Source organism: Centruroides sculpturatus, unplaced genomic scaffold (assembly GCF_000671375.1).
Source record: "Centruroides sculpturatus isolate CEXI.00-Female unplaced genomic scaffold, Cexi_2.0 scaffold345, whole genome shotgun sequence".
Classification (NCBI taxonomy): Eukaryota; Metazoa; Arthropoda; class Arachnida; order Scorpiones; family Buthidae; genus Centruroides; species Centruroides sculpturatus.
This window is the reverse complement of record NW_019384515.1, coordinates 514,125-529,736: the sequence shown is the minus strand read 5'-3', so window position 1 is coordinate 529,736 and position 15,612 is coordinate 514,125. Positions and strand designations below refer to the sequence as shown.

At 26.8% G+C, this 15,612-nt stretch overlaps 1 protein-coding gene across 1 annotated transcript in view; it reads left to right on the top strand.

The window, feature by feature from the left end:
- The first annotated feature begins 7,013 nt into the window (after positions 1-7,013).
- Positions 7,014-15,612, top strand: part of LOC111622535 (inosine-5'-monophosphate dehydrogenase 1a-like) — a 28,115-nt gene continuing 19,516 nt past the window's right edge. Inside the window, 1 exon segment of the mRNA XM_023364938.1 lies at positions 7,014-7,221. Coding sequence (XP_023220706.1) covers positions 7,130-7,221 — 92 coding nt within the window. The 5' untranslated portion in view covers positions 7,014-7,129.

The window sequence follows — 15,612 nt, the reverse complement described above, 5'->3', positions numbered from 1 at the left end:
AATAGCTATGTAAGTGCATAAAGCATGTATGTTGCAATTTGAAGAAATTTTTATTTTTTAAATTTTATAAACAATTTTATTTTATTTAAACAAATAATAATGAAAACAAGTTACTTTTTGAAACAAGTAATTCTCCATAAAAGTTAAGTAATAAAATATTCCTAAATAAAAGTTGTAGGGATGAATGGAGTAATTGTAAATCCTGTTTTTGGGCTGACTTAACCTAACATGTTTGTAATGCAGAAAATATTGTAACTGACCATAATTTTTTAGATGAAAAATACACGAAATTTGGCAGTTTTATTTCACCAAACAAATAAAACAGAAATCCTGTTGTAACACAATATGGTTTATGAAAAATTTACTATGCTTTTCTGTTGGACTACACTATAATTTGCAGAATGCAGTGCATATTATAGTTCTTCACAATATTGCACTACAAGGTATAGCATTATTTCATGATGATGATAATGCTCATTTTTTAACTTCAGATGTGCCTGTACAACTATGTAAATACCAGAAATGTTCAAGGTTTTGTGAAAAAGATGCAATAATTCAGAATTTTTTGTTTAATGTTAAAATAAAAATTTCATATATTTTTAAATAAAATTTTGTTTTCTGAAAAGTTTTATTTTTATTACTGCATTATTATTCTAAAAAGAAACAATATACACAGGACACAAATACTTTATAGAAAATTTTATATTACAAAATAAAAACACTTTTTACACTGTATATAAATATATATTTTGCAAAAAAGTAATTACAAATTAATTGCAATTAATTTGTACGCCACTGGAACAACTGTGACGGCGTCTTTGTCCACTATCCAGAGACTGATGGAAGCCTTACTACAGAACCTGTTTTTCCCGTACCATCAGCACCCTAACAACATCGGCTTCGTTTGACGTAGTGCCATGACAGAGAAACGTGGTCTTCTACGAACTGGCAGCACATAGTCTTTATCTTTAGCGACGAATCCAGGTTCTGTTTGGCAACGGACGGTCATCGTGTTAAGAGTACAGAGGACTCCCGGTAAGCGCTTCGATCCCGCCTTTAGACCCATTGTTGGGTGGCACATTTCTCTCACTACTGGCGTGCTGGTTTAGAGAACCCTCTCGTATAACGATTGGCCACTCTTAGTGATACGGATTGGCGGCAAAGTGTTACGTTCAGGAAATTCTTGGAAATTGAGAAAGGCCTCAATTTGACTTTCTTAGCAGGGCTGCAGACAGCCATCTTTCATCAAGATAATACGCGGCCGCATATAGCTAGGGTTTCTCAGGCACGTTTCTACACTTTGGTCTCTAGATTTGTCTTCTATCGAGCGCCATTTTTGGCCATCTACAAGCGGCATTTGCAAAATCTGTACAAAAATCTGCCGCATGATAGCATACAGTGCCTGTATGTCTCTATGTCCAACCGCATTTATCTATTGCACTCAATCAATAATGTTCATTGTGATATTTATTATGTAATTGAGTTACAATAACCAAGTATTTTTGATCAGTAAATATCTAGCCTAACCGCTGTAGTCGCTGCCAGAATAGTAAAAATGTCTTAAACTTTATCTTTTTTCATGTAAAAATCAAATAAGCGTTCAAATCGTGGTAATTTTAATGTAGCAAAATTATTAGATTTTAATGCTGGTGATGTTTCGCATTGGCGTGCCGTCATTAGAAGCGGTGGATGCGCCGCTTCCCTTGTATTTTCTAACAAATAAATACATATTAATTTTAATTATATGAAAATAATCGCACAATATTTTATTATAACCGCATTACGTATCTTATTACAAATTTCCATACTACGCGTGAAAAAAAATAAGATCGCTATTGTGTATTCGAATATTACTGGCGGAGTAGCGGAGTGGAAACGCTTTATTGTCAGCATCCAAAAAGCCAGATTCGCGCACGCGCTTTACAGATCACCAACCTCACCCGGTTTAGCCGGTGGAAACCTAGAACCTTGGGTGGCTGCTACACGTATAACGCATCCACTTCTATCCAGGACCGGTTCCGGGCTGTTTGCCGCCCGCCCGCTAGATATTTGGCCGCCCTCGCCCAATTACGCGAATCACGAGTANTATTACTCGCGGATTTCAATGTTAAACCAGTGATATTACGATTTCGTATATCCCACCTCTAAGCGGATGTAGAAAAAAACGTGTGCAATTCTTGTATAATGTTAAAAATTCGACAGCGTCATTTACAACTGAATTTAATGAATGAGAGATATGCACGAGGTACAGAAAAAGTTCCAGAGTTTATTTTCCTTACATTTACGATTTATGTATCCGTTTGTCATAAAAATTTGTCTTTCCATTTTTTCCCGAGACTACAAATATTCGAGTACAAAGTAACTGATTTCGACTTATTTCTACTTAAGAAGTTAAATAATTAAGCGATTAGGGAATTGAGGACATAAACAAAACCCTGACGAAAGAACCGAAATTTTACTTAATTAAACAAAAGCTTAACCGAACCAATCTATAGCCGAGTACAGTGGGGACTGATCTCTTCGAAATATTAGATGTAATAAAGACAGAAATTTTTTCAGTTCAACGAGAGTGACCGAAAAGTTGTAAATTTTGGAAATTTCCGTGGACGACACCTGGTCGTAAAACGAATTAGTTAGAATATAAACGACGGACAATCTATTAAATTTAACATATTTAGACTTTTACAGCTATGGTGAGAAACGTTTAAAATTTACAAGAGCCCTGGCGCGTCTTTTGAGGTATATTAGTGATGCGACAAAAGAGGCATTTGAAATTAACCGGTATCGGCACCCTCGGGACTTGGCAGCCCTCGTGCATGTACACACCGCACACCTAGCAGGATTCACCATCTCTGATTCTACTCGTAGGGAGCTATTTGACTAAGTGGTTAAGATTTAAAGAGTAAAGAATATTTTATGTTATTTTTATGTACGTTTCTTCACAAAATTATATTCATACAATCAAATATTTTGTACCAGGTATGTATAATTGTATATCCACCACACATTTTATTTCACCAAGTTTTTATAATTTTATTTTTAATTTTAGCCCTTATATCGTGGCTAACGATTCGGAATGTTATTGCGATATTGAAAATTTATTTTAAAAAAGTTTTGGCTCGAGATCATATTGATATAATGAAAAAGAAAACATTATTAAAAGAGAAAGACCAAGACCAATGCCTAAGTTAAATATAAACACTTCAATAAAAAAAATTGTTCGACATTTTCACGATAAAATGGCTCTGTAAATGCATAAAAGTTCAAAAATTGTTTTGTTGGCTCGCCTACTATTTTCAAATGAAATTAGTGTGTGGAATAAGAATGGCTTTGACAATTTAGCTGGCAAAAGACACGAAAAATCGTCGATTCTTTCGTATTTGAAGCAATTTGGAAATCGAAGTGGAATAGAATTTAACATTAGTAAATAATAGAAAATAAATATTGAAAATTATAACGAGATAGTTACGGTTAATAGATATATTATATCTAAATAAATAGATGTTATATGTTTTTATCGAAGCAAGAATTGGCATTTAGAGGGCATATGGAATATATTGGATCTAATAACAGAGGTAATTATATTGAACTTGTTTATTTATTAAGTACGTCAGATAAATAATCTATTAAAAATACATTTAAAGAAAGAATTAACTGATTGCCCCTAGAAGTCGGCTTCTTATAGAAACACAGCTTCCTTATCATCAAATGTCACGGCATACCACTGATGTTTCGTGATTTTAATTAAAGTTTTTCCAAAGTACTGTATATGTTAAAGGTAAAAAAAGAAGAAAATGCAAATTCTGCACATACTAACTTTGAATTTTTTAGTAATTATATTCAAAATTCAGTTATGTAATGATTTTGTCAATAAAGTAATTGCAAATAAGTACATTTTACTGTTGTGCAATCAAGTCAAAATTTATGAAGACGTATTCACAAAATTTAAATATTATACAGTGTTTTGTTACAATCGTGTAGTACTCTCTGTTCTGCGTCAAAAAAAATGTAATCGAAAGTGACTAAATTGTAAATACAAATTGAGAAAAGTGAGATTAAAGCTTTTCCCAGAAGTCGGGAGTACGAAATACAAAATGAAACATATAGAAAATGCGGCTGTACTACCTATGATATATAAACCTAACTGAATGTTTTCTTTACCGTTTTTGCGTTATTCTTTACCTTTGCCTTCTCTTTACCAACGTCGAGTTCAAAAGCAAAACAAACTTTATTCCCCTCACAATATAGCGGTTTGTTCTACAGTGAAGCCAATTCCGGCTTCAAGTGTACCGCTAGTAGTAACGGAGCACTGCTCCCCAGTTAGATAGGCCCTATTATAACTCCATGTGGCCTGTTATATCTAGTGACTTTACTGCTGGGTATGGCGTCATATCACACGATTTAAATTAACCCTTCTGATTGGCCAGGTTATATAGTGCCACGGTTTGAAGTCCGAATTTATATTTGAGCCTGTTGGATAAGACATTATTCAAATACTCGCTTCTGATTAGTCACGGTTTATAGTCCCTAGAGACTTACTACGGTCCTACTATACTACTTATCATAGGAATATATTATATTGATAACATTCTCTGATAACGGTATTAGTGATCTGTTGCAAGTTAAATCTGCATTTCGACTTTATCGTAATGTTAAAAACTAATTTAATATCTTAGCGATTTCATAATATGTATTTTGTTCTAGATGTTGAAGATATAACTTTAGATAATAATAGAGATTTAAAAACTTTATATCAGAGATAATTGTGAAGTAATTATCAAGATAAACCATATTCATAATCATATTTCATAATCATATTCATAACCATATTCATAATCATATTCATAACCATAAAGGTTGATAAATTACTGATTATGAAAAATAAAATGATATGTTTTAATAAATAGAGATTTTTCTAAGGTTAAAACAGCTAAGGTTGTGAAGATTAATAATAATTTTTAAAATATATATTTTATATATTACAGTAAAACCTGTTCAAAACGAAAATCGGCCAAACCGGAAAAAATATTCGGTATAATTGCTGTTTATACAGTTTTTACTGTACATATATATTCTTATTCTTATTGTATATAATATATCATCATTGTCGTGATTATAAACATGTTAAACTGTAAAGCACTTAAAAATTTGATCGAATAATTAAAATGCATTTTAAACAAATTTTTGCATAAATATTTAATCTTTCTCATAATTAATATTTAAAATTACATCTTAATTTAATACTAAAACGTCTATTTTAATCTTAAATTAAGTACATTAATAATTCCATACAATTACTTATTAGATCACAGTTTTAGATGTTATTTATTTGTATATTTAATAGAAAAATAAAGACGTTTTAAGGAAATTAAAGAAACTTATTTATTTCCGAAGTTTATTAAAATTATATTTATTTAAAAGTAGATCTAAGTTTTATATTTCATATTTGCTTATATATTTGATAAATCATTTGTCCTTGACTGTCTCATAGAATTCATATCTTACTTGTGAAAATAAACTGATAGGAAACTTGTTTTTTCCTTTATTCCTTTGCATCTAGAGATTCTACATTACGCGATAAAGTAAATAACTTTTCATCGGCGAAATCTTGCGAACGATAATTGATAACAATTTAATTAAAATGGTTAATGAAAACCTCAGTAACTATATAATAATTTCATATAACAATGTAAAAGAAAAGTTCTTTTACAATTCTTATTTGTCGTTCAATTCAATCCGGCTAAGCTCGTATTATTGATGCTTTTGTAATAATTGTTTTTCAAATATTAAACTACATTTATTTTATGATCTGTTAAAAATAACAATTGTTTGCCATTTATAATTTTATCTGATTCAAACTTAAACCGTTTATTCTATTAATATATTAGATCCAATGTTAGTAAGGATGGCACAAGTATAAGATGCTATAGTCAATTAACTGTCAATCTTAAAAAAAGAATAGAAAAAATATATTTTAATAATTAAAAATAAGAATAATTTGTTAATAATGTAAATTTAATCATTAATTTATAATATACACATTCTAGAAATCATTAAATCTTACACATTCGAATTAATTTTCTGCATTCTTTGTAAAAATGTATCTTCAAGATAAATCCAAATAATCATTTTAAAAATTTAAGAATTTAATTTTAAGATATTGATGAATTTTCTGTTGATATATAAATTTTTCTCCTTAATTTTCTACATAATATGAAATTACAGCAATAATTTCCAAATAGGAGCCATATCCAATTCCACAAAGCATAAAAAAAGGCAAAAAAACCTTTAGAAATTTTGCAATTTAAACCATTAATTTATGGAATGAATTGAGAGATAAGTTTTAAATGAGATAATAAGTATTAGCGATAAATATCTCAGTTTTCTTGTCCATCTTTGGATGTGATAAGAAGAGCTGTTTGTTAGAAAGAATATGCAAAATGTTGTGCCATGAAATAAGATAGTTTTATGTGAAATTCTAAGATAAAAAGTTGTGATATAAACTATTTATTAATTAATAGACATAATCTGTAAAATTCAGACGGTTCAGACGTTATTATACGTTTCAAAATTGTAACCTTGGGTGTTTTATCTATTGATGTTGCTGCATTTTGAGCGGTTTATCTTCCGATTTCTGCCGTATCTATTGATGTTGCTTCACTATATAGATATTATTTATCGACTTAGATAAAATTTACGTTACTAGATCTTTTCCTAATATATAGAATAATAAAGAAAAATAAAGAAAATATGTGATTTTATTGTATTTATAAAATATTCTTACGTTTTACTATGAATAAAATAACGATATTTGTTTTATTGATTTGGTTTTATTTAATGCGCTGATCTAATTTGGTAGATCAATAAAGAATTATTTATTTGTAAAAATATTTTAAATGATTTAATTTATTATAAAATATCGACTGGAATAAGTTGGTAGATATACTCGTCACGTGATCCAGTAACAACGGTTTCTGTCACGTGATTCTTTGACGTCACTCCCGCGAAAAGTATCACGTGGAGTTTGATATATAAAAAGGAGAAGGTTCAACGTGATTATCCACCGCTTCTGTGTTGACTTTGTTAAGAATTTTGTTCGATATAATAATTTCATAAATCATATTTTAAAATGGCAGATGTTCAGTGTAATCGGGAACTAATTATCGAAGATGGTTTGACAAGTGCTCAGCTTTTTGGCAGTGGAGAAGGTCTTACATATAAGTATGTTTCCTTTTGAATGATAATCACGTCGATTCGCGAAATAATTTAAATGATTATTATTTATTTTAAACATATTTAATGAACAGTATATAAAATTTTATATGATGCCATCGTAAAATTCTCCAATGCAGGTTCAGTGTATTAAAGTGTTAAGATCAATGTCCCAGTTGTTAAATTTTATAATTATTATGTAGGAGTTATTATCCTTAGAAATATTTTGAGTATGTTAAATGTAGGAAGTAGAAATTTTAGTATACATATAAGATCAGTTCATTCATATCAATTTTTTTAATGAATTTAATACAAAAACGTACGCACGTGGAGTAATCTATAAATTGCCCTTGATATATAATGATTAACTCACTTATTAGATCAAATTTTGTTCGTAGATAATATTAATTATAACGTTTAATTATAATCTAGGTAACATATTATACGTATTTCATGAAAAATTCGTATAATACGTTGATCTATATTATGTTTAATAACACGTCATAACCGTATCATCACTTAATAAGCAGATCAATGAAACAATCACATATGCAAATAATAAATATCTTAATACTTTTTAAATAAATTCACACATATGCAAATTTAGTTATAAACAGTGTTTTACTTTCTTATAAAATATACTGTATGATGATACATTTTTATAATAAATATATATATATTTTATTCTTAAATTTATTCATTATCATTTGAATATTCACTAATTTATTTTTTAAAAATTCTTAATTATCAGTTTTATGTTTGTTCAGAGAATATTTTATTGTTTTTATAAAAGCATTTTTATTTAGTATCAAAGAAATGTAGGGTAACATTTCACATTTTAAAAATGAGCAAAAGGAGACTTTGAATCAAAATATGCTTTATTAAAAATACTTTGTGTAATATTATTAAATATTGTCAGAATATTAAGAAAAATGAATAAGAAAATACAGTTTTATATTGCTTAAATGTGTATTGCTTACAAATCATCTAAAGTAGTGGTGTCCAAAACTATTGCTTTGGGCTAAATCTGTTCTGAGGCACACATTAATCTGGCTCACATACATATTTGACACATCACTTATAAATCATAGAAATAGGCCTATTTTTTGTACACATGGAATATATAAAATATTTGTGTCCCACATACTTATGACATATGTGCAATTTGACTAGTTAATCAAAAAGTTTAGGAATCACTGTTGATGTAAAGAATATTAACACATCTTTATAAATTTATTAATATCAATTAATCTATATTTTAAAATTTTTTCAACTTAATTTTGTTTGATTTATGTTTAAAATTCATTTTATAAAAGGTTGAGTTTATTTTTTTCTCCCTATGACTTATGACATATCTCTTTAGTTTATTGATAATAATTAGATAACATTTAAGCAAACTTATTTTTCTCTATGTTAAAAAATTAGTATTGGGTTGTCAATTTAAACAACTTAGAAATAAATAAGTTGTCTTCAAAAATTATTATTTTGTAACAAGAATGCAAAATTTTTGTTATAATAATGGATAAAAATATGTATATTTTACTTCAAAAGAAATAAATGTATTATTTTGTATTGCTTATTTGCTTTATTTGTTGAACTAAAATATTTTCATATAATTATTTATTTTTTTAAAATTTAATTAGATGTTAAAATTTTTAACATTTAAATTACAGATTAGTCATGTATAAAAGATCAAAAAACTTTAAATCCTACCCAACAATACATTCATTTATTAAATAAATAAATAAATATATTGCTGGATTTTAGAGATTTTTAAATTTATTTATTTATTTGAGATTTATTTCAACAATAGGTCTAGTATAAAAATATAAGGTTCAATGTAATCTTATATTGAACATATATTAGATTTTTGTAAGTTATATGATTTTTATGCCTATATTTTGTATCATATATATTTTTGTAGAAGAATGATTTTGTAATTGTTTTAAAAGAAAAAGAAAAAAAAAAAGATTTCAGTTGTCAAGATACATAATTGTTCTATGTAATTTCCATGGTTAATTTTAAGTAATGATTAGAGACTATAAATAAGCACTATATAAACCCAGTTTGAGAAGTTGAATTAGATACTGTATTTAAAATGCTCATATTGAATATGTAAGCTATATTCTGTGATCATATACAGAATATTTTTTAAATGTGCAATAAGTGAATACTGAATAAAATCTGTTTCTATAGGCAGATTTAAATTTTTTTTTATCAATAGCCTTTAGTTTTATAAATGTTTCACCTAGTTTGTCTGAAATGAGAGATGTCCAGAGGGAGGAGCAAACTACTCTGGTGCCCAAACAAATGGTGTCTCTTGTACATTTTTTTTTCTCCCTTTACTTTAACATAATGTAATTTTGTTTTTTAAAACCATGGTGTTGATATTAGGCACTAGACTTTTTCACATTCACTTTATTCTCCTATATGCTTGAGTCTTTAAAGCAATTGTGCCAATCATGCCAATAATGTAATTTGCTTAAGGGTCTATCCAGGCCACTAATACCTTCTGGGTCATCTTATAATTACATAAACCTTTTATAGGAAAGATATTTAGGAGATATTAATGCATATTTGTTAATATTAAGGTAAATAAAGGATTTAATATTATACACAGTGTAGATATTATTTTGCCTATATTGTATTCATAGTATAAAACCTGTCTATAAATTGTATGAAAATGATTTGCAGTAATTGTAAATTATCAAATCTTAATCAGAGAATCTGATATCCAAATTGGAATGTATAAATGTTTATTTAATACTGATATTTCAAATATTAATCATGTAAACTTGAAATTTCAATTAAAAAACAGTTCTTTATATTGAATAATATTTAGATAGTGATAATCTCTTGTTTGTAATGGTTTAGATGTTTGATGAAATCATCAATCTCTTAGCTACATTAACAAAGTGAAACATTAATTATCTATGATATTTGTGTAAATGTTAACTTTTTCAAATATTCATAAAATCTAATTTCAGTCATTATAAATGAAATTTTAATTATTTAAATTTAAATTTTCAATTATAAAATAGTTAAATGTTATATATAGAAATTAATGATTTTAAATTACAAATTAATAGTAAATACTCAAATTTTTGAGATTATTTTTTTTAATGTTTTTTAATTAAAAAAAAAATTTTCTATTACAGAATAATTTCATTAACCTTGGGAAAATAAGTATTTCTAAAATTAAATTATCAGTTACATACATGAAAACATATTTTTAGTGACAATTAAACTTTAAATATTGTTCCATGCAAAAAATTTAACTGTCATCTTTACTACAAATATAACTAAATTGTGTATTTATTTGGTGCTTAAATATAAAGAATGTTTGAAAAGCTATAGATTTACAAAGAAAAGATTAAATGAAAGAATAATAATTATTTAGAAAGTAATACATCATTGCATAATACATGAAATTATACTAGTTAAGATGAAAGACTTTATCTCTTTATCAGAAGGAATGGGAAGGAACCTAAATCGAATAAATAAAATATGGATAGTAAGATAAAAACAGTCTTTAAATGTAAATAATGTTATAAGGAATTGATATTTTTTTCTGGAGAATCTATAATTTTAGAAAACTGTAGCTAAAACTTGTTTTAGTATTAATTTTAATATTAAGATTAAAATTTGTTTTTTTATTTAAGAATTACTATAATTAAGTCAACAGAAGACGGAACAGTAGTTGTATTGAATGCAGAGGAAATTTGAATTCCATATTTTAGAATATATAAAGTTTTACATATTTTAGCATATTTATATTCAACATTTTATGACATTTATAACATGATCTGTAACATTGAAAACCTTAATATCAAAAAAGTCAGAAATTTATGTAATGATAAATATTTTCAGAATTTAGCAAGTCTGAAAATAGAACTGATATGAACTAAAGAAACAGAAGAATTTTTAAATAATTCAAAAGTTTTACATGTTGGGCTTTCTTAAGGAGTAGCTGATGATTTTTAAATTAATTACAAATTGCTTATTGATATTAATTGATTTAGTTTGATTAAAGAGAAATTTGCTGCAAAAGTACATAAGGTATTTTGTGTCTCTCTAGTTCTATTAATGACAAAGAACAGAATTTATGTAAACCTGATATGTTGTATTGACAAAAAAATCACTAAAAGTGATTGAAAACATTTTGTTTTTTGAATAAAGAGTTTAATGTTTTGCAAGATTATTTTATATGCTGACTTTTGATTATATACATCCAGTTTATTGTCCAGTTTTATTTTGTTACTTATTTTCTTCAGATACAAAATGAATTGCAAGTATATATCTTCCACCAGAGTCTTTATTAAAAGTAACGATGTCAGTAACAGACTTTCTATAATTAGTGTTTTACAAATTACAATCAAAATTACAAAGACTCAATTGCTAATTATTTAGAAAATACAAAGTTTAAAAACCTACAACTTATTATAATCTGATTAGGAAAAAGACCTACCCGAAGAAAAATACAAATAATTAACATTTCAAACTCTTACTCTGCTAACCAGCTTTTTTTCTGGAGGTGGGATGACAGTGACCTTATTCTGAAGTCTTTATGCTATGACTTGAGATGTATCTAAATGGCATACTAAGTAAACAAGCCAATGACAGTTTATTTCATATAAAATGAACTGTGTCATTAGCTTGTTACCCTTGCTAGATTTTTTATCTAATTTTCCAGATAATGTGTCTAGTGTTTTTGATGATTTTAATTCATAAGCAAAAAATATTAATATTAAAAATATTTTCATAGATTGCAGTACACTCAAACTCATTTTCAAATGAAGGGTTCTGATATAAAATCGGTATAAAGAAGGTTAAAGACACATTCTATGATGTTTTTGATTCTTTACATGCTTTTGAAGAGGAGAATAGTTTCTGTTATTTGTTACTTTTGTAACTTTATGTAATTGACAAACAATTTTGTTTGCCTTTTTGATGATTAGTCTGTTTTAATTTATACAGTGTGCAGTACATAAGTCTCTACAGATTTATTTGGTATTTCTCATGATATTATGTCAGAAATGTTGTATTGACTCAAATTGATAGGTTTTTAAATTTGAAAAGTAGTTCTATAACACTTTTTTTTTTTCATCTGTTTGATTTGATCTGAAGATGGGAGTCCTGAAAGACATTTTATCAAATAAAATTTTTCTGGACTCCTTGATTGATTACTAGTATTTGTTTATTTAATATTTTGTTAAATGGAGTCATGCAATATAGATTTGTGCTAAGGTGCAAAAATATTAATCTTAAATTTCTTGTCATTTGCAGAAAATCAAATATCTACATTCATGAAGATGATATACTAGCTACTGTGATAACTTAGTTGGACTAATTATTGCACCTTTAACAGTGGGATTTTTAGAAGAATGCTAACATTTCTGACTCTAGTTAATGGGTCATCTTCAGGCATCAAAGGCAAAAGTGTAGGTCATTCTCAGATGTCAAAAGTCAAAAGTGGACTCCACTTTTGACATCATTGACTTAACCAGGTCAAAAATGTTAAGTGTTCTTCTAAAAAATCCCACTGTTAAAAGTGCAGTAATTAGTCTGATATATAGATCTTTTACTCATTAATTTCTCAGGCATTAATACATCAAATTAAATGTGAACTCTTAATAAGAATGTATATACATTCTTATTAATGCCTGAGAAATTGATGAGTAAAAGATCTATATTTGAGAGTTTTTAAGAAATGTAGAAATTATGTTATGTTTTATCAATTAGTTTAAAATTGATGTTTCTTTGATTAGAAATATTAAATATAATCATTAATGATTAAGTTCTATATTGTTTTCAATGTAAAAATTTGACCTTAAAAATTTGTAAAAATTTGTAAAAATTTGGCTTAGAGTTAATGCCAAAATGTTACCTTATTTCAAGAAACAAGAAAATATTTTTCAGTTTAAAAATTCTAATTTTTTTTAATGCAGTTTTACATCATGTTATATGGTTTTTCAAGTAATGAATTTATCTTCTGTTTCTTCTTCTTTCTCCCCATTTTAAGAAATGGAAAGAAAACAAAAATACTATACTGTATTTGTTTTTTCATTAACATTCTAATAGTCAGAATTGACATTTTACAAAAATCAATTGCTAAACATTTTATAGTTTCTGCACAAAACAGAGTAAACTCAGTTTTCTTTTCTTCTATTTAAATACANATATTTAAAAAAATTTTTAAAAACCTTGAAAAATTCTTTGTTATAGTAACAATTTTCCTCATTCAAATAATGAATAGGAAAATATTTTAAAAGTTTATCTAATATTAGTAGATCTAGTATACTTTTTACTCGCATTTTAAATAAATGAAGTCATTGTTCTTATTGTCTTATCTTCAAATTCTGAAAGATATTCACAATACTAATATAGTCTCTCACAAAATAATATATATATATCAATTTTTTGTAGAACCATGTTTTGATGAATTGTATGTGAATAATTTGCCACATAGATTCTAACTGGATTTCATTGAATTAGCACACTTCATACCTTTTATCTCCAGTAATTCATTACTTTCAATGCTAATGTTTTCAGATGTATTTAATGGGCATCTTCAGACAATCATAAAGAGAATCACATAACTCAAATTCCAAAAAAACGAACATACATACAGTTATGTGATTCCATTTATGCTTACCTGAAGAAGAGCATTAAATATGTCAGAAAACATTAAGTGTTGAAACAATAAATTGCTGAAGAGAAAAGGTGTTAATTGTATTAAGTGAATAATTGACATCTACAATAAAATGAATATTTAACAAAACGTTTGATTTTATATAATTTTGATTAAATTTTGATGTTTAACATTTCATCTCCAGAATAGACCTACATAAAAATATTTTATTTTCAGATTTACAAATAGTTAGCTTAGATCATTGTTTTTGGAGATCAATCTGAGAAACTGTTCTCTCTCTAATGTCCAAATATTTTCATTCATCTTCAATGATTTCTTGACTCCAAGTTTTAGTTTCTGAACACATGCCTGAGGAAGTTATGGTAGGGACATAGAATGTAGAATTCCTCAGGCATGTGTTCGAAAACCAGGAATTGCAATCAAAGAGAAACACCTGAAGATGAATGTGACTGACTCTCTAAAATACTTGGACATTAGAGAGGGAACAATTTCTCAGATTGATCTTCAAAAAGTAGTTGGTTACCTTAACTTATAAAGGTCATATAGATTATAGAGATATGATGGATTTATGGTTTAATAAAATTATTCTTTTCAAAAATCTGAGAAATATTCTTACTTCATTGGAAGCTATCATCATTTATTGGATAAAATTATAATGAAACAAAATAAAACCATTTCAACAAAATAAGAAAGATTTATTAAAATTAGATTACCAAAGCCAACGACTGCCGTATGTTATTGGGTTAATAACGGCTATAGTATTAATCAATAGTTGGCTTTGGTATTACAAGGTATCGGGTTTAGTAGAGTTGTTTGTTCATAAAATTAGATTGTTTCATTAATACAGTAGTTATATTTATTAGTTAACAAGAAAGCTAGTTTTTATTTCTTTCGTTGAAATATTATTAAAACAAATTTAATATCAAGATATTATTTTTCTCAAAAAATTTCTAACTATGAATTTAAAAATTTGAATATCTTGATTAAAGATTTATCATTGAAATTTTTATGCAAAAAATTTTCTATTAAATTTATTTTTAACTGATGAAAATTGATCATATAATATTGGTAAATAATATTATTTTCTAAATTCATAATCCTATTAACCATGATATATAATTTGAGAATCAATATAATGTGATTAATTTTAAAATACTTTGGAAATAAAAAGTGCAATGTTTCTTGATTTTGTCATTAAAAGTTTTATAAGAGAGAACATAAGACTGACTAGAGCTAGTTTAATGGTTTTAAATGTTTACATACTTCATAGATATAGAAAATAAATTAAATCCAAAGTTCTAAGTTCAAATGTTTCATCTTGTACTACATAATGATTCCTTTACCCTAAGGGGTAAAGGAATCATTATGTAGTACAAGATGAAACATTTTTTGAGACTTGAAAACATTGATTTCATAACAATTGTTCTTCCTTTCAAGTCCCTTTAAATCTCTTAGTATCTCTTTAAGACTATTTTAGCCAATTTTATTTTTAATCTGTTCAAATCAAAGTTTGGCCAAACTTGTTTGATTGGTTTTTCTATACAAATTTCTTAGTAAAAACAATTTTTACTCAGCCTGAGGAGTAAAAACAATTTTTTCTCCAGGTATATAGAAAGAAGAAATTTTCAGAACTTAGAGTTAATATATTCTACGAAGTTAATACATAAAATAGAAAATTTAAACTGCAAAATTATATATACTGTATTTAAATTAGATACAAAATTAGGAAATAATCACTAATACAGGTA